Below are 20558 nucleotides of genomic sequence, written 5' to 3'. Positions count from 1 at the left end.
TTATAGGGAACAGATTATAGGTAATGGGATCACAGGGGTGCCTGTGTGAGGTATGCAGTGTAGCAACTTTGTTGATCCTTGTTTTATTTTTGAAGAGGGTAAAGGAACAAGGGAAAATCATAAACTTTTTTCAGTGGGAGACTGGAACCTGTATGCTTTGAAGTATCTGAGTACTGGTGTTTTACTGACTTGCAAAGTTTTCCTGGCCAAGAATAAATCAAAAATACTTCAAACAACTGCAGCAAAACTCTTTTTCTCATTTTTTCTCATAATCCGTCTTTAGGAAAGAGTAACCTCTTTGCTGACTTAAAAGGTGACACCGGTGAAAGGTACATGGAAAATAAAGATGCTATAATGAGAAGAACCGTGAGCACGTTCAGAGGACATCTGCTGAGATGTTATCGGTGGCACAGAAGCCCTGCCCATTCCATTCGGTGACATCATTTTCTACAACTGCCAGCCTGTCCTGGCAGGCTCAGGGGCTGCAGCGGGAATGCTGTGTGAGAGCCAGGCTGGATGTAGCAGAAAAATACCCTGGGCCCGATTCCCTCCCGGCTGGCAATGAGTGTGTGGCCGAGGAGCAGCTGCTTCTCCAGCTGAATGCAGATGGCAAGGCTGAGGGCAGGGAAGACTGCAAGGCAGGTCAACAGGTTGATTTCTTTCACAGTTGCCTTTATTATTTTTATGTTTAGTGTCTGTTAGATAAGCACCAAGAAGGTCCTGCAGAGACTCCCCTTGGCACTGGGCACGGACCTGCTAAGAGGTAGGTCTTGTTCCACACAGCCCCAAAGGGATGGTCGCATCCTGATTTGTGCAGGCTCTTGGTGGACCCAGTTTAATGGGTGAGCATTCTGTTCAAGGCTGGGATGGGAATTTCAGCAAACAGGCAATGTCGGACAGCTTGAGGCCCAAGAAAACCAGTTATGTGCTGCGTATGGGGGGGGACGGGGCGGGCAGGACAACTAAATAGGTCCTTGTTGTATCAGTACACAAGCAAGTTTTTTAGCCTGAATTTTGCAGTGTTTATGCATGTGCCTGATTCTTATTCCTAGTATCTTCTTAAACTACTACTTCTTCCTAGTATCTTCTTAATTTCTGGATGCCTTCAGCTCATGTGGCAGCAACGTTTTCAATGCCTGTGTCTACATTGAATCAGGAGCGTGCTTTTAAAGCAGATCTCCTGATTGTACCAATTCACTGTGCTTCGGTCTGTATCACACGGACCAGTCTAGGAGTGCATGAACTGGGCCTCCTTCCAGTGAACCTAAACCAGTGAGATCCTTCAGACCAGTCCACATGAACTCTGACTACCACTGGGCAAGCAGTCCCTGGGACCCTGTTACAGCTAGCCCGAAGCCCCCCCCCCCCCACTTCACTGCAGCACCTTTGGTGTGGAGATGGGATCCTCAGCTCCAACCGGATCACTCCAGAAAACCACTCCTGTGGCCAGTGCTGCTCAGGCATCATGGCTTGCTGCTCACAGGGAACTGCAGGCTGGGGTAGGGGAGAGGAAGAGGATTTGGGCTTGGAGGGGACCCTGTCCCTCAAAACACGACGGGCAATAACTCGCTCTGGCCACAGGGTGCAACAGCCACAAACCTCTCTGTAGGTGCAGCTAAGAAACCCAGCCTAGATGTAGCCAAAGGGTAGCAAAAGCACTTGAAAGCTTTGTGACAGTAAGAAGTCAAGCAGAAAAGGAGACCTCAGTGATTTCAGTGAGGGCAAACAGTAGCAGGAGCTCAAACTTGGTTAGACATGAAAGAGCTACAGGAGAGAGATACTCAAGCAGCAAAAGATATATTTTAAATATATATTTATTTAAATTAATAAATGATTTATTGAATATAAAAATTACTATCAGGACTCTTCTTTCGTAGAAGTGCTTCTTGTGTGATAAATAAGCAGAAACTCATCTGGGTTTTTTCCTCCATAAGCTGTTGCATTTTATTTGGTGTCTGATCAGCGTGGCTGTAGAAACAAGTACACAACAGGGCTCTGAAGTAAAGAGTGCACCAAAGATAGGAATTTCTTTCTTCGCTTTTCCTGTTTTTATTCATGGTAGTGTCATCTCTTACCTATGAGATGTGAATACAGATGAAGACATCACTAAGTGCAATTTTATGTCTGAAGTAGCCAGAGGGTCAGACCAGAACGATGCTGAAATGATCACTTCTGCCCTTAAAAGTTTCCAAAGGATACAATTTTGAAGTGATCCAAAGGACAGCAGATCTTCACGTGCATGCAGATGCCATTAAGAATGCACTGAAGAAATTAAAAGCAATCCCTTCTCCTCTAGCGTTAACATGCAAACAATAAAAGCCCCTGCCAGTCCACTGGATAAATGTCATATGTATGACATTTTAAAGGATCTAGGAAGCCCCTGTCACCATGATGCCTCAAACCTTAACAGCTCGATTACAGCTCTTGATCTCTAGGAAAACTGCACGTATCATGAGGAAGATGACCTGCTCTGCACTGGCTTTCCCCTGGAGCTCAATGCAGGAGGACCAGGGCCCCAAGAACCCATGGCTGTGCCAGTGTCCACATCCCGCAGCATGGCTGCTGCTCCTTCCACGTTTCCACGTGAGGACTTGCAGGGGTGATCAGCCACTGCAACTGCATCCAAAGGAATATGCCCACATTGTATTCAACTCCATAATTTTGGGTTAATAGCAGAATCAGGGTTGGGTGTGTGAGAGTTGGGAAAGCAACAGGAACCTGACAAGTTTTTATTTTTCTTTTAATGTATGTCTATACCTTCAGCATTTCAGTCTCAGAAGATTTGCCTTTCTGACTGTGGTTAAGAGCATGATGTTTCCTCCCACAGATCATTGAAATTTCAGCATTTTCAGGTATCTTCCCTGAACTAAGAACTCCTGACATGTTACTTTATAAGCAATGCAGCGGTTTGAAGCAGACTTCAGTCCTTCAGATCAAAGACCATGGCTTATGATGTGTCTCTACAGTGCTAATGCTGCCTGGTTCAGACTGGGGCTTGTGGTTAGTACTGTAACAACAAAAGCAACTGCAGTGGTATATGGGACAGAACTGATATATTTGCTATTTTTATATGTTCTATATCTAACTAGCGCATTTTCTATGCAAACCAATGCAGTTCCTGTTTATATACCAAATTCTCCAGAGCGTGTTTGCTGCCCCTTGTCATGGCTATGCTTATTCCTGGTGAAGGGGGCTGTGCTGCTCGCACCGTGGAGTTTGTCAGCAGCATTTGTGACCCAGCCAGAACAGCTCTGCTGGACTGTAAATGCGAAACGTGCCTTCTTCCTCCCACTCCAGCTGCAGAAAGCAGACTGCCACCCCGGGGCTGCCCAGCTTTAGCATCCTGGTGACCAGGAACAGAAGCTGGAAACCAAACCTAGGTCTCCTGCCTGACCTCTGCCAAGGCCTTTAGCAAGCCATTGGGAAGAAGAGCTCCCCAAAAATGCTTCAGCAAACAGGCATCATTCAGCTCACTGCTCTTCGTGTTACCAGTTTAGCTGATGCTTATTCTTGTAGGAAATTCGTTGGGTAATTACAAACATAATCATACAACTATTGATTCACAAAATTAATTTCTAAAAAGTAAAACTACAATGTTTCAGTATGACTATATTTATTATTTTTTCCAGATAGCCTGTTATTGTTTTGCTATTGAGAAATAAACCTTCAAACACTGGATTCGTTCAATTTTAGAAGCATAACTTGTGTTCATTATATTTGGTGCTGTGAAATGCACTTTTAATATGTATTTTTATTGAGCTATATTTTTGTCTGAGACCAAACCTGAGTTGTTTGTTTAAAAGCTATTAATGCCTAGACTGAGATACTAGCTCTGTAATTCTAACAGGATGTCATATAGTCTCTTCCTTTGAGTACCTTTGAGTACAGCCCACCTTTTAAAAAGGGAGGAAGAAACTCACTGTTGGCCCATAAAAATGCTGTCATTACTTGCAGTCATGGAACAGAACTTGTCCTGCTGGGGTTCAACTCAATAATTCCACTTCATCTTAACATGCTAGTCTTTCTTCTTATGCTTGACTGGATAAAGAACATTTTTATCCAAAGCTGCAGAATTTCAATGTTTTAAAATAACTTCAAGAAGTTACATTGAATTACATGTTACTTACCTATATATATGTTAAAAATGGATGAGAACGGGAGTGCCTGCTCTCCTGCTGTGGTATCAATAGACTGTTTGGCAATCAATCATTCTTTGCCACTAAACCCCTGTGTTCAGTATTTTCAGGTAATATAAATCTAAGGAACAATTGATGCCCCTTATTCTGAAGCACTTAATAACCTGGAATCAACACATATGAAATTTGAGGAAGCGCTCTGGGAAATCTAGGGACTTCCCTGAAAATTAGGGTTTATAGACTATAATCCTATTGATGATAACTAAGTGATAAAACCCACATTGTTTGCATTTATAACAATTCTTGAGTGATTTCATTGTTCTCAAAGGAAAAAAAAATGCTGCTTTTGTTCATTGTTAATACAAAGTCACTTTTGTTGTTGCAGACCAGGCACTTCCTACTTTACCTGGGTATTTTTATCCACAGTACTTTGCTGTGTTTGAAAGATAAGCCCTTACTCCAGAATCTGAATTGCACTTTCCCCTCAAATCTGGGGCATGTCAGGTCCAGATCGGGATCCAAACTTTCTAGTTTGGGCCTGTCTTTCATCATGGTAAATCAACAGTCGGCAAATCTAAACAATCTGTTCGTGTTGAAATTTTGGGGTTTTTTAATTGTACTTCCTTTCTAGCAAACAACAGAGGTTTATTTTGTTCTCTTCAGGATGGAAAACTGTTTACTGTATAGCTTTATTTTTTAAACTGCTGCTTCATTTGCAAGGGGAAGTCCTAATGACCTTGCTCACCACGCCGCCTGGGAACTTATCAATCAGGACAGGATTTGGCAGGAAAGCAAGAAAGCTCTCCTGCAATCAGATATATTACCAGAGATCCCCCTGCCTGGACAGAAGTGTCTTACAACCAGTGAACTCCTGTACTCACACATGCTCTTTATTGCTAGGTGTAACTGCAGTCTGAAGACTCAACATTAGCTCCTAAATGAATTTCCTTCTTGTTTTTGTGAAGTTTGGTACATGTCCTCTGAGCTGCCTGCAAGATTTGCATACTGTCGATTAATTTAATTGTCAATATATCTTTAATGTCTACCTCCATTTTAATCTACACTGGATATTCTGTACATAATGCACAGTGGGTCGAAATGCAATCACAAACCCAGGTTTTTCCTTTCCTCGGCCTTTGCATCTTAGAGACCTCTCACAGCCATTTCATTCTGCCCCGCTATCAGCAGAAATCTTTCCACTGACTGCAGCAGATGAAGATCTGACACTAAACGAGGTAACTGAGCCTGTACCACGGGGTTTGCTTATTCTGCTAATGCCTGAATGGTACATTTTTAAAACTGTGCTGAAATATGCCACAGTAAACCTAAAGGTGAACCACAAAAAATACAATGCTGGTGTAGCAGGAAGGGCTGTTCCTTGGTGGGAAAGGCAGTCTCAGCCTTTATCCCTCCACCACAAAGAAGAGTGAAGCCTCTTCTCCTCTCTCCCAGCGTTGGCTCCTGTAGCACACTGGTATACCCAAAATCCAGCCATCCATTTGACGCTTGGGAACCCTTGTGACAGATACGATTAGGCAGACCTGGCTGATCAAAATGAAAGAAGAAAGTGAATTTCACTGAACATGTACAATCATTCAACTGATGTGGTAGAAAAGCCTCTTATGATATCAAATAGGCTTCCTACCCGTGAAAAGGCAGAGTCGTAGTCCCCAGCTTTACCACTGTAATGAGTTTTATGCACCTTTGTGTTGTTAACAGTGCAAAGCTGTGGGAAGATGTGCTGTTTTCTCAGGTCCAGCTAGCTTCCGAGTGCAGAAATGCAGTCATTGGTGATCCCACATTTCTGAAGAAACCCCATCAGTTCTTGCAGCCCAGTTGGTGTTTATGGCACTGTCAATTAGAAAATAAACAAAATCCCTTAATGACCAAAGAGGCCAAATTTTGATGCTGGAAGTGCGGAGAAGTAACAGATCTGTTGAAGACATTTCCACAACATCGTTCTTCAGAGCAGAACGGCTCTTCAAAAAAATCTCACAATATGTTGCTGTGCGGTAAAGCGACAGCTCAAGTAACTGGTGGTGGTGGGAGCCATTCCTGCTGGGAGAGCGGGATAGCCTGGAGCGCCGCACCCGTGCTCACCGGCCCGGGCCCTGGGGCCACCGCCCACCCTCCCCACCGCTCAGGCCCCCCTGCTGCCCACCGGGGGGGTGAAAAGCCCGCTGGGGCCCGGGACACCGTGGGGTGCCATCAATGGGCACACGGGCAGGCTCCGAGCGCAGGTGAGCGGGCTGGCACCCCGCGCTGCCGCTGGCGGCCCCCCGGAGGTTCACGGGGCCCTGGCCCTTCCCCGAGGTTGGAAGGCGGGGGGCTGCCGGGCCTCTCCCCTGCGGCCGGGCCGGCCCCCGTGTTTGGGGCGAGTTGCCCACGCCCCGGGCGCCAGGCTCCTAATGCTGGCGGCTTCCCGCGAGGCCGGGCTGCGAGAGGCCACAGCACCGCGCAGGGCCCGAGCGCCCGGCCCAGGCAGCCGGGACCGTGCCGGGGGAGGGGAAACCCCCGCCGCCGGGCCGGGCCGCGCCGCGCCGGGGTCCGGAACCGCCGCGGGGCCGGCCTGGCGGGTGGGCGGAGGGCGCTGCCCCGCCGCGCCGAGGGGCGCTCCGAGGGCGGCGAGGCGGGGCCGGGCGGTGAAGTGCCCCCCGCCCCGGAGAGCGGCGCGGCGCGGGGCGGCCCCTCGGCGCGGCGGGCGGGAAGCAGCGCGGCGGCGGTAGGACCCGGCGGCCGCTCCCCGGAGGATGTGAGCGAGCGCCGCGGAGACGCGTGTGGGACGAGCCCGGCCCCGGCTGCGGGAGCTCGGTCCGGTGGCGCGGGGGGAGGCGGCGGCGGCGGCGGCGGCTGCGGGGGGGGGGCTGCTGAGCGAGGCGAGGGGCGGCCTCCCCCTCCCGGCCGGAGGCAGGGCGGCGGCGGGGGCGAGGCGGAGCGGCGGGGAAGGCGAGCCGGCAGCCGGAGCGGGCGTGTGAGCCCCATGGGCCGAGAGCCTGCGAGAGGGGGAGGAGGAGCCGCCCCGCCGCCCGCCGCCCGGGGATGGTGAGGAGGCGGCGGCTGCCGGCAGCCCAGTGAGGCCTTCGCTCGGCACCCGCCGGAGAGCCCGCCTCGCCAGCCTCCCCCTTCCCCCCGCTCGCTCGCTGGCTCGCTCCCCCCTTCCCTCCCCTTCCCCTGCCTCCCTCCCCGGCTCCCTTCCCCTGCCGCCGCCACCCTCCCATCACCTCCTCCCCGGGCTCCAGCCATGTAAGTGACCCGCTCCCCCGGCTGGGAAGGGCTGGGGGAAGGAAGCGACGGGGCCGGGGCCTGCTCCGGTCGGCCGCGCCGTGCCCGCCGCATTGTGCGAGGCCGGGAGGGGAAGGGAAGGGAAGGGAAGGGGGGCGGCCGCCGTCCGCCTTCCCCGGGCGGCGGCCGCTGACCCGCCTAGGCCGCGGCGGCGGGTGGGGGGCTGCCCCGCCGCCCCACCGGGCACGGCCGGGTTGCGGCGCGCCGGGGCGGCTGGGGGGGTGAGGGGGGCCGGGCTGCGGGCGGCCCCCGGCCGGCGTCCTGCCGGCGGGCCCGGGGCGGGCAGCAAGCTGTTGGCTCCCGCGGGATGCGGCGGGGGGGGCGCGGGGGGAGCCCCCGGCGGCCCTCGGACCTGCCCCCACCCGGCCTCCCTCGGAGCCGCGGCCTCCAGCGCCGGCGGGGGCTGGGGCCGCCCGGGACGTGCCCGAGCATCCCCCATGGAAACGGGGGTGGCGGGGGGGTGTGTGTGTATTTCTAAAACTGTGGCAAATAAAAGTAGCCGAGTGCCCCCGCTTCTCCCACCTCACCCGCCCCCATTTTTTCCCCTTGTCTTCTGTAGCCGCGTTGTTCAGCCCAGCTCCGCTTTGCGGACCACTGTTTGCCGACGGGGGTGTGATTATCTCCGTGGGCATTTGGTGTGTGTAGGTGGCTGTGCAGCGTTTGGGGACTTGATTTTTTTTTTTTTTTTCAGTCTTGTTTTGCAGAGCTGTAGGGAGCTGTCTGCAGATACACCCACCCCCCCACCCCTACCTCAGGTGAAATTCTGCAGTTACCAAAATGTTCTCAGAGACTTCTAGGACTTTTACTTCTGTTTCCTTCTAAAGCACATAATTATAATCGAGTATATGAGCGTGCTGTGACTTCTAATATATTTTACTGACAGTATGCTACTGATGCTAATGCAGCTTGCACCTTACAGTATCCCCCCTGCTCCTCCCAACCCCCTTGGGGAAAGTATTTAACTGTTCTTTTTGGTTTGCTCTCCTACCACCTTTTAACATTTAAGAAGCAAATCCCTGATTTGCTCTTGTTTGTTTTATTTATACCACAGGAGGGATGTACATTTCAAAATACAGTTATAAAGGGGAGTTACTAACACTTAATTCAGAAGAATATTTGTTTACAGGTAAATAAATTTGACATACTGCATGACTAGTAATTACTTTTATGTAGTAGTTAATTTTCTGATGACAGCCACAACATTTGTCTGAGTTAACAGACTTAAAGATGCTGTGGAACTACCTTTGATTTTTTAAGTAGGAGGGTTTTTGTTGTGTGTGATGTTTATAGAACTGGTTTTGGTGTGCAGCGATGGTAAATCAAATTCAAGAATTGATCCAATGTCCACAAATAACTTATAGCTCCAGCATTCACTTGGCGGCTTATAAAAATGTCCTGTAAGTGATTACATTAAGAATGAAATAGGTTCATGACTGACGTGGTTTGTTTGGGGACAGAACAAAACTTCTGTTATAAATACGTCAAAATGGAATTTGATTAAATGCATCTCAAGTTGGTACAGAAGTTCTGAGCAGCACAGTTCTTAAATTATATGAGCAGAAACTGTAAAAGGGCTTGTTTGGGAACATAAAGAGGATTTTGTCTGGGCTGTGTCTTTGACAGAGAGGGTATGAAGAAGTCTCTTTTCTGCCATCATTCAGTTTTGAAATAGCTTAGTTTGTCCTATCAAACCGTAGTTGTAGTTGCAGCTTGGACAGCTGGATGTCGTAACTCTGGCCCCCTCACCTGAACAGTGTCAACCTCCTGTCTATTGATCAGCGAAGGCATGAGAGCACAAGTATTTCACATTACAGTTTTGTAAACCTAGATTAGATGAACAGACTGAAAGAAAAGTGGATGTGGCTTTAGAGATTTTTTGTTCTCCACTTACCATTTTCCTTGTAGCTTAGTATCAGAGAAGCCTTTCTGAACCTTGTGATAAGCCGCACTTGCTGCCATGAAGCGTAGACGTGATGTCATTCGTCGCAGAACATACGGTAGCAAATATTAGTGACCACACCTAACTCATGGGCCACAGTATGTTTTTGTAAAGTAAGCTAAGATGCTGGAACAACCTGGTCCTTCGAACACCGTCTGCCCAGATTTGGTAACTGGGTCATGGTGCGAAGCTGCTGCAGGCTTAGAGGGCCCTGAGCACATTGGAAATGCTGCTGCTCCTGCAAAATATCCAAGGCAGGATTTGTGCAATGCAGGAGATGTACTTCACTGGTCAAAGCCTGGTGGGGACACGTTATCTCTATGCTCCACTTGAAATGTTGGCTGGAGCCCAACTTTGTTGTGTCAGTGCTGTTCAGGTGCAGTTGGCTCTCAGCTGTGAGCTTATGCTGGGATGTGGGATCTGCTGTGGGAAGAGAGCTTAGGTTGCTCATGGTATAAATGTAATGGGCCCAAACACACACACACCCCGCCCCACTCCAGTTACTGCGTGTCTCATCTGCTCTCATGACAGTGTCATGTGGCCAGGGTATGCAGGCATGAGCAGCTGGATCCTTTTTTGCCTGGTGCTGCTGCTGTGCATTGTAACAACACCTAAGGATGTGTAGTGCGTTAGGAGGGCTCAGGGTATTCTGGGAGCATCAGGACTGTGCCACACCAGGGCAGCGGGCATCAGTAACTGGTGGTGTGATGGGCAAAGTGTTAGTCCTGGAGCATGCTTTGCTCTAACCTGCTTTCTGATCTGAGCTAACATGTAGAGCCTGAGCACAGTCTAATGTGCCAGGTGAGGCAGTGGCAGGGCTGAGGTTGGTGAGTGTGATCCACATTCAGTCTCTTACTGTCCCTCAGGAAGATGAGGTGATGACCGTAGATGCTGCTTGCATCCTGTAAGCTTAGGTTTTGGCCTCAGTATTATGGAAGAATTCCTTTCAGAAGGTGAGCATAATAAATGGAAGAGAACGAGCGAAGGAGCTCTGATGTAACTCTCCCAAATACGGAAAAGATGGTTCTGCTCCACCTTCAGTTGGACGGTTGGTTTGACTGACTCCTTAAAGCAGGTTTTGCTGCTGCTGCAGTGCCTAGGGAAGTGAGTTATCTCAGTATTTATGAAGAAGTTAATAACCTTTAAGGAATTAATATACACGTAAAACCAGTGTCACCGTGATACGATGCTGATGTGCTGTTCGTGATTTACTGCACTTCAGCATGTGAGGAATAGGTTGGTATTGAAAAAGGTATTACAGAAATGCATATTGAAAAACAAGCAAACATCAGGCTAAGAGAAAGACTGAGTTGTTTAGCTTTTGACAGTATTCAGTCATGTGCAGACACAGGCTGGAGCAGCCAGGTCATACTTACCTCAAATGCCCTCAGTTCGCTGGGAACCATTCCTAGATGACCATAAATGAGGACTGTAATCATTCCTTTTTTTTTTTTTTTTCTTTTCCCCTCTAAGGATTTTATGGAAAAGGAACTTTCTCTGGTTTACGCATCTTCAGTAGTACATTGACCTGTAGTTAACTTGCTCTTCTATTCTGAGAAATAGCTCTTACTTGCTGCCACTGTCTTCAATAGCATCTTTTACTAAAATAGATATATTAGGCACAGCTTGAACTTAGTTTTAAAATATAGCAGATAAGAGTGGGTTTGCTGCTGTTGGAACTGTATATGGACATCTTTTTGGACAGCGAGAAGGGATCCCCAGCTCTTTGCAGTGTGAAGAAAAATAAGCTTAAGTTCCCCCTTACAAAATACGCGCTCTGGCATAGCTGACTGAAGGACTGAGGTGGAGCCCATGCTGCAGTTTGGTGTCGGGGAATGTTTAGCGTTTTCCCACTTTGTTGTGCTGTACTACCCAGTCTTCTGCGCGTGTCTCATTTATAATACCCCCTACCACCTTCACCACCCCTCTCCCCTGGAAGGAGACAGGCAGGTAAGGACACATCCATGATAGCAGGGTTGCGGTAGCGAGTGGGGAGTGTTTCTTGGGTACAAGTTTAAGGGAAAAGGCAGTCCAAACTTTTTGAATGCTGCAGAGAGTAGAAAAAAGTAGTTCCTCTGAACTTTGAATTTCTTTGTTGATCTGCTTTTTTGGGCTGTATTGTCATTCAGATTAGGAGATTTCAGTTTGGATGGGAGCAGGAGGCTGCCAAGTGGTAATTTTGGCAAGCGTTAACCCAGAAAACCTGGCGTAAGTTAGCTGCAGATTGCAGAATTTTGGGCCTTCGCGCTTTTTTCTGTTTTTAGTAATAGAATTGGCCTTTCTACAGACTAGTTTGGCTTGTAGCTTCCTTCTTTATGTATGGTTATTGAAAAGGATATTGATTGTTTAATGCAGCTAAATTGTTGAATTCAAGGTGCAGAGGTGGGTTGCACAGTCCCTGTGTTCTATTATGGCACGTTAGAAGCATTAACTTTCACACCTGGGTGCTGCATTTCCAGATGTAAGCTGTGATAATCTTAGGGGTTTTGTTTAACACCTTGCAAATGGCTTGATGCTTAAACGAGGCCTCTAAATGAGGTCTGGTCTACCCTTGACATGAACAAGTAAGTCTAGCTTGCGTGACTCTTGTGCATGCAATTTTGAAAGGAGAATGAAAGCCTGCAGTGGTCGTCAAGTTCTATCCTAATTCCTCTGGAGCCAAAGGAGTTTGTTCCAAGGTAACTCTGGCAGCTGTGGGTTACTGGTCTCTATTCTGCAGCATATGGTGTTCTCATATTTATTAATGAAATTAAGGCATTCTTACATGTCTTTTGTTCCAATGTCATTTTTTTGTGTGTGTTTTCCCTCCCTCAGGCAAACATCTTATCTGTTTCTCGGAGTTGATAATTATAGCCAGTGAGATATGGCAGATTTGTAATTTGAAAAAACCCAGCCCCACTACTCCTTGTTTCTGGGGGAAAACCAGAAAATAAAAGTGTTACTGGAAAAACTGAGGAATAGTGATAAACCGTGAAAGTTCATAGGCAAAGTATCAGGGGAGGGACCTCCTTTCTCCCAGTCTGTTTCTGCTGGCAGTGGTGGGACTTGTTCAAATTTGGCCTCCCTGCTTTGAAGGCTGCCCATTTCAGAGCACTGGCGATGTACGGTACAGAGCCCTCTGGCCCAGCTGGGGTTTCAGTTCTGGGTTGGATTCATTCAGATCACCTGTTTCTTCCATCCAGGGTTGTGTCTTAATGAGTTATGGGGAATTAGTTGCTTTTTTAATCGAGTTTCTGATGGATGGATATCACCTGTGTGCTCAGAGATAATTGATACATGTGTGCCAAATGCATGCAGAGATGGTAAATATTTTTCAGGTGGGAATGTGATGTCTCTGTGGTTCAAAAGTGACTGCAGTAAAAAACAGGTCTTTGGTGGCGGGTGACAAATGCTGCTGAGTTTTGTTTTATTAAACTTCTTCGTTACTGCTGGGAATTTGTCACCAATTACATTTTTTTGATCACCCATGTAATACCAAATTGAATGGCAGTATGGACACTTTGGAGAGCACAGAAGTCATTAAAGAAAAACAAGCAGAGAACGTTTGTACCACAGGCAGAAAAATAATCGGATTCAATTTAGAAAAATAATAAAAGCTAATGCATTTGGGAAGAGATTACTTTCAATGAGGGAGAAAAACGCAAAAAACATTTCTGTGGTAGTCAGCCATGAACTAGACACGTTTTCAATAAGATAGGGCAATTTTAAGCTATTTAGATAGGGACTTCATCTCATAAAGCAGAGGAGTAAAAATCCTAAGTTGTATTTAGATGTATTTCGTTGCAAGGAAGACAGCAGCAAACTGCGATGCATTCAGGGAAGAGCAATAACATTGATCAGGGTGCTCTAAGGGCTGATTTAAGATAACAGAAAGGTATGTGAGCTTATCTGAGACTTTGTGTACCTCTAGCAGAGGCAGGAGTTATAAATAACAAAGGTAGAGAAGACACTTCCTGGGGAGTCGAGGAGATCTGAGTGGGATTAACAGGATGATGGTGAAGGTAGGAAAATCTGAAGCAGGGTATTGGGAATTTTTATTGCCAGAAGTTTATCTCTAAGATGCCTGTGTGTTGCTAGTTGATAGACTACTATACATTAGACTGTAAAAAAAACACACCTTCCAGAAGAGGTTCTAGAAGTCGTCTTATCAGGAAATACTGAAAACTGGACTTTGTGAAATCTCAGAATTGTTATTGTTGTGGAGAGTGAGGTGGTGTTGGAGAGATGGAGGTCTGCTGGGCAAGAGCTTGCATCCACCTCTTACTCAGACAGCATCTGGTGATATTGTGAGTCTGTCCACAATTGATCTGCTCAGTGAAGAAGCAGGACTTCAGCAAGCATGTATTTTGTCATCTCCACCCACGAGATACAAAAATCCTCGTAAAGAGCTAAGCCCGCATTTAGGATTTGTAATAATAATAATAATAATAATAAAAAAGTGCCCAAACCAACAACCCAACAATGAAACCTACTCCCTGTTGTATCCCTTACTGTACATATGTGACATACATCAAAATGACAGTTCACTCTTCTTTTGATCCTTTTAGAAATAGCTGAGAAGGAGGAAAACGGGAAAAAAAACCCCAAACCATCCCTTTTGTGGAGCCTTCTGCAGGAGTTCAGGAATTTCAACAGAGTGATCTTTTGGCATAAACTGGTTTTTCAAGAGACATTCCTGCCATTATGAATGAAGTAGCAATAGTGAAGGAAGGGTGGCTTCACAAACGAGGTAAGTGTCTCTTCACTCCAGGACAGTAGACTGACTTTCGTGTGATGATCTGTCCTTTAGCAGCATGTCCTCAAATAGTCTGCTATTTTTCCATTCACCCTAACGGGCAGTGGCATGTAAGGAGTGTGCGTGACTTTCTCTTAAGTTTGAGAAATCACACATAGAAGGGGTTTTCTTTGCGGGTGTGCGTGTGTGTACGCTCACTGAAAAGTGTCAGCTGCTTTGAAAATGGCGATAAAGATAGCAACTTAGGAGGTACTGCTTGGAGCGTTAAAGGTTAAATTGTTCTAAATTATTTTGGTTTATATGTAAGTCTGCAGCTTTTCTTTTTATGTTGGAAGGTAGAATTGTCTTGAGGTGGATCTTCATTTGAATGGTGAAAAATACGCCTGTATTTTGTGAGCAATGCTGAGCTGTTGCAGAGACTTGCTAGAGAATGCGCCGTTTGGTTTGAGTCTGAACCGTTCTTGGTACCAGTGTCTTAGTCAGGAAGAATAACCTTGAGTTTGTGCACCCTGTGCATTTCTGTTGTACCACTAATGGCGTTTGATTTTTATTTAAAAATCTTTATTCTTGACTGGGTGGCAAACGTGAAATAACATAGCTATTAGACTTCAAATGTCTGATTCCCAAAACACCGGGGCTGTTTTTTTGGGGGGGTAAGGTGGTGTTTGTTTTCAAGTACTGCAGCATTGCTCCTATAAGGTACTTGACTCACCTGTTTCTTTGTATTCTGCTATCATTTCTTGGAAGGGATTGAGCAGTGTTAGGTACTTTCCGTAATACCGTCATTTTTTTGGACCAAAAACAGAATCTGTGTGCTCCAGCAGTAGGGAAGCTCGCATGGTTCTGCAGGCTCAGGATTTTTCTAGAGGGTTTGCAACAACTTGCCTGAAGGTGCAAAGGTGTAGCATAATTATTTCTGGAAGAAAATGGAAATGTATTATCATAACCTTGATAAAGGCTGGTGGTTCTTCTGCAACAATAAGAAATTTCTAAGAATTTGGAAAACATGATGATAATCTGTGTTTTAAAAGGGTGAAAATAGAGATTTCTAATAGCTGGATGTGCAGCCTAGCTTAGCATATTGTCTGATGATGTAAAAATATTTTGATAAAGTTCTTTGTTTGTTTGTTTGGTTTTTTTGTTCTTGTTTATTTCGGGTAGAAATGCCTTTCCACTCATTGCCTTAACTCATTCAGTAATTTTGGTGTACCCAGGCTACCTTGTTCTGATGAAGTATTTGAGAATTATGCTGTGTTTGGGTAAAACAGGAGAAAGTAACACAGAATTATGCTTCCCATTCCCATTTATTAATTTAGAAACTCTTCAAATCAGAGAGATAAGTTTTTAGTTTTAAATTAAGTGATTAAGCTTTTTTGTAAACTAACTGTTGTTACAATTCTTTCTGCACTTACCTGTAACTTTAAAAAACCCAAAGTGTTACTTTGAGGAGCACTGAATGAAAACCTGAGGGAGAAGCATTTGTTTTAAAAAGTAAAAAATCCTGGGGAAGAAGCATTTATTTTAAAAAGTCCAAAAATCTGGGGGAGAAACATTTAAAGTGTGAAGCTGGCTTTGTATTGTCAGGATGATTCAGAGGCAGATGTGCCTGAAACTTTGAAACAGTCGTGTTGCATTTCAAGCTTGTCTGTATTTACTCTTGAGAATTTACTTTTCATTGTTTCTAGGATTATGATAAAGCTACTTTCAAGTAAGGAGACCTCTGGAGGAGCTCTTAGTAAAAGATGCCCTGATATTTTTTTTTTTTTTTTTTTCAATTACCTTAGAGAAACAGATTATGATCTTTGATGGTTTGGTGATAATATTATGATGAGATTATCTGCTGAACCCATTTCCAAAATGTTACTCTGCATGTTCTGCATATTTGAGACTGCAAATTTGTGCCCAAATGCCCAAACTGTTAAGCAGGTGTTTTTTGCATGCTAGCTTTCCTAATCTTTTTAACCTGCTCCCCAATGCCTTTTTGCCTTCTTGGTATGTGTGGTGACACCTATTGCATTCCACTGCATTGACTTTGCAGCTGTTAATTTGGTGTTGTCCATGCAAGGAGGATTTTAGAAAGCAGTGCTGTCTCTCCTCCTCAGCGTGCCAGCATGTCTGCTCCGTTACTCTCTTCTTGGTTTTTGTAGCTGTTTCAGGATCAGTTGACAAATTCAACTTTGGCTGGGGGTGTGGGGGAAGAACAACTGATCCACTTGTATGCGCGTGTGTTTTCTAGAGGGTTGTGGGTTTTTTTGATCATGTACGTTCACTGCCAGACCCTATCAGTTTGCTGGCTCTGCAAGATCAAGTGCTTCAACCACAGGATGTTTCCAAAACTGATGTCTGATACTGTGAGCTTCTGAAGTTAAGGCATAAACAGTAATTACTGCAGGGAGGGACTGCTAAAGAAGGATTTTAGATATAGGAAACTTATGTTGTTTGCCTTTTGGATCATTTATAAAACCAAAAGTTGCACTGCATGTGTTCTTTAAAGATCCTAGGGCTTTCCACATGCAGATATTTTAAGTAGTGACTGGCCAAAATCCAGTTTGGGCATCGATGCTGTCTACCTAACGTTCCCCTATAGCTTTGGTTGGATATGGTGTTTTGTAGTTCACGTCCTGAGCAATTGAACAGCATGACTGTGTGCAGTTAAAACAGTTGGCTACATCTCACCCCAGCAGTGGCTTAATTTTGGTGGGTTTAATGATTTGTGTATGTGTAAATCAGGCTGCAAAGTGCTCTGGAGCCCTTCTGGATGGCAGGTGTATATAAGCATAAAGCAGTCATTAGCAGGAGCAGGTGTTTTGGCCTGGCAGGGAAATAGCAGGGCTTTCTAGAATTGTGGGGTTGTTTTCTTCTGTCAGCATGCTGTACATTTCTGTTTTTGTTTCCAAGATTAAAAATACAAATGGAGAAATGAAATTAAACATCGCTGCCTGGCCGAGAGCTCTCAGCAGTTCTGTAAGTCAGTCCCTTAAAGGAAGCTGTACTTCCAGTAGTGCAGACGTTTGTTTATGCAGGGGCCAGAGTCATCTCCATGACATGTCTAGTCTCAACCAGGCAGAAATAGAATAATTAATGAATGAACTTTTTTTTCCCCTTTTCCCCATTGGCAGTGCTTTGGTGCTGTTACACAGTGAGGCGATACTCTTGTGTGAAGACGGAAACAGTAGATAAAATACTAACCACTCTTTGAATAACTGCGTGGCTGAAGTATTCCAACACACACGTAGAAAATGTGAAGAAACTCAGACTTGGAGTTGGTGTATGTGTATGTCCGGAATGTGTAGTCCCTGATTGTGTTACATTGACGGTTATTTTAGTAGGAGAGGATGGGGGAAATGGGTCGATGCAGAGGTGCTGTAATTGTGATTGGATATGAGGGGAGAAGGAGAAAATTATCTGCCCAAATTGCTGCTTGTTGAACTCTGAGATTATAGATTTTCTGTGTATGTGTTGTGAATATCCTTAGTTTTGGTTATGTGTTGTAAAAGAGGTATGCCCAAGTGTACTTTAATTGCTTTACTGATCCGTTTTAAAGATCTTGCTGGATTTCTTGCATCTTTCTGCTCTGGTCCTTGTTTATAAAGGTCCTTCTATTGTCTTCAGTCTTCATCCTGTGTGGGTTTTCTTATTTTTTTATTTAAAAAAAGTCTTTCTGCAAGGCTAACAAAGAGGGGGATTGTGCATTTTGATACTCTGTCATCTCTGTCTTCCCTAGTATGTCCGGCTTTCTTATTAGGGCATAAACTTGTATAGAAAAAGGAACCTTTTGGAGGCAGGGAAAGAGGGGGAGGGAAAACTGTACACTGACATTTGAAAAAGGAAATGGAGATCTTGATTTCTCACTCTGAGAACTCCGAAGCAATTATAAGCAGCAGGAGAGACTTGTGTATTCATCAATTAATATGTAGCAGCAAATGTGGAGCTACTTTTTGCTTTGTTTTTAAATAGGTTATAAACACCATACAGTAATTTTAACAGTGAAAACCAATGTGAAGTTGTGCGGACTTTAGGCAGGTGAAACTGTTTGGTTAGGAGTCAGGCTTCCAAGATGATGAAAATTACTAGAGGTCCTTGAATGAGAAATTACACACAAGATACTTATTATAGGAATGATACAAAATACATTTATTCTACTTATGGAAATACAACTTTTGTTTTGTTCAGAGAATTATTTCTGTAATTAAATGGAGTGATACAGATGTCATAATAAATAACCAGTAGTCCATTGTGATTTGTCTTCCTGTAGCTTCATTCATAAAATGAATGCGGGATCCATATGTAAAATACAAGCCAGGAATTAAATGCTAATTGTTGCTTTTTTAACTTTCTCTAGGAGAAATGCACAGACTGTGAACTTTAGCTTTGTTATTTTGAGCACAGGTTCATACTTTGGGTATTCTGTTAGTATGAACCAAAACAGAATCTTATAAGGTATGAGCAAAGTTAACTTTTTTTTTTTAAAAAGCCAGCAGATCTCTTGTGTTGCTGTTTTTCTTCACCTCTTCTTTCTTCTCTCTTCTCTGTTCTCACCATGTTCCCTACCTCTTTGTGTGTGTGTGTGTATGTGTGTCTTATTTTGGGGTGTTTTTTATTTTGTACCATGGTTTCTGCCTGTCCCTGGGATATAGCAGTGCACTTTCTTGATGGCCTGTGTAGCCAGAACCTTTGAGGTTCACATTAGTTCAAGGAACATCTGCCTTTCATGGTATTTCAAAGGAGTGGCTGTGGCACTTGATACAAAGGATCCTAAGACACATCTGAACTCTGAGGATGCCAGCTATGGAGGGCACAGCTGCTTCAGAGGAAAAACTGGGGGGAAGAGGAAAGGTAAGAAACAAGGTAGGGGCTCAACAAAGAACGGAGGGGTTGTAACAGAGGGAAAGAAACTGATGCCACTTCCAGAGCTGAAGGGTTGAGTTTATAGGGAAATCTGTTGCTCTTCTTATTGGAAACAAAAGATAAGCTGTGTCAGTTTGTGGTTTTTCTTGTGTGTCTCTTTTTCAACACAAGGGGCAATAATTTTGCAACGCTAGCTCTCGGTTGCTTTTATTTTGCTTGCCTTGTTCTGGGAAAAGGAGATTGGGGAGGAACCAGGAAATTGTTGACCAATAAATCTGACCTTGGTGGTAGACAAGATGCTAGAGACATTAAGAAAGGATGAGATCACAAAACATCTGGAGAAATATGAGCTGATAATGGCTAGTCAGCTAGACTTTTGGAGGGTAAATCTCATCTGATGGAATTATTTGTGGAGAGATCACAGGAAACAGGCTGGATCCAGTGTACTGTGAAAAGTCTGTTTTGGATGACAGGGCATTCAAATGCTGAGAATTACCTAGTACAGTGTAACTATACTGTACTACATCTTTGAAAGAGCTAGTGTAACCTCGAGATTGCTCATCTTCCTTCCACTGAGCAGACTTCTTAAGTCTTTTACCATCTTTGTTACTTTCCATTGTCCTAGAAAAGTCGTTGTTTTGGAACATTTTTTTCATGTAGCAAAACCCATTCTTTAAGCCACAGCTTTACATTTTTGAAGGGCGAGGTATTTCTTTTTTTCAGTAAAAATTACTCCCCCAAATTTTTATTCTTACATTTTCCCCCACCTTTTTTGCAAAATACTTCTAGTTCTTTAGAGAACTCATGCTAGGTTAGATGTTTTTCTCTGTGATTGTAAACTGGAACTTACATGTGAGTGACACCAAACACACTCCTGGTTTGAATGGCAAAGAGGATGAGCTCAGGTGTTGATGCCCACAATATTTATGTCAGTCCTGGAAGTTTACTTTCATATTCTGTATCATTGCACATCAGAAGCAAAACAAACCAGGTCTCAATTTTATCTCTAAAAGTGGGGTAGCATCATAAATTACTGTTACTTGTTGTTAAAAGAGATTTGAGAATGAGAGATGTAGCACGTTGCTAAACCTGTTAAAGTCAATGTGAGAATGCTTGATACGTTGGGTCATGCAGAAACTGCTTGAATTGGCTTTGATCCTCTTTTTTCATAGTTCCCTCGTTTTCAAGAAGGAAAAGGTAGGCCTGTGCAAAAAAAAAACCCCAAAAACAGTTGTCCATGTGTGGTTTTCTGTTCTTTTTTTCTCTCAGTAAGCATATTGAGAAGTCATCAGGTTTGGATTTAGGAAGAAAGAAGTACTAAGTGAGTATGCTATTTTGAGGTAAGGGAGAGCACGAGAGTAAAGCTTGTTCGTTGTTCTTGCAGGAGTGGTTTTAGGCAAGGTACGGTGCCATGCATTTTAAATTTGGTGCCTTGTCCTTACTTGAAAATATTTTCTGTAGCCTCTGTGATGGATGCCAGAATGTTCCCTCCCTTCCAGCATTCCCTGCTGGCGGTCCCCCTGCCTAAACACCGTCATTTGCACTCCTCACTTGTGCCCACGGCTTCCCCTGCCTAAACTTCCTCTGTGTTAGCACACTTAGCCCTAGACTTCACCAT

General features: G+C 44.9%; 1 protein-coding gene across 3 annotated transcripts in view; it reads left to right on the top strand.

Annotated features, from left to right (window-relative positions):
- Positions 1-6824: 6824 nt before the first annotated feature.
- Positions 6825-20558, top strand: part of AKT1 (AKT serine/threonine kinase 1) — an 87145-nt gene continuing 73411 nt past the window's right edge. The window contains exons 1-3 of one of the 3 annotated variants that reach the window (XM_037393241.1): positions 7049-7379; positions 8470-8544; positions 13905-14086. In XM_037393241.1, coding sequence (XP_037249138.1) covers positions 14041-14086 — 46 coding nt within the window. In that variant the 5' untranslated portion in view covers positions 7049-7379; positions 8470-8544; positions 13905-14040. Of the gene's footprint in view, positions 6889-6998; positions 7380-8469; positions 8545-13904; positions 14087-20558 lie in introns of those variants that run through there. The other 2 variants (XM_037393242.1, XM_037393240.1) reach the window with 2 other exon arrangements.

Source organism: Falco rusticolus, chromosome 7 (assembly GCF_015220075.1).
Source record: "Falco rusticolus isolate bFalRus1 chromosome 7, bFalRus1.pri, whole genome shotgun sequence".
Lineage (NCBI taxonomy): Eukaryota > Metazoa > Chordata > Aves > Falconiformes > Falconidae > Falco > Falco rusticolus.
The sequence above is the reverse complement of the archived record's forward strand: the minus strand, read 5'-3'. Positions and strand labels throughout refer to the sequence as shown.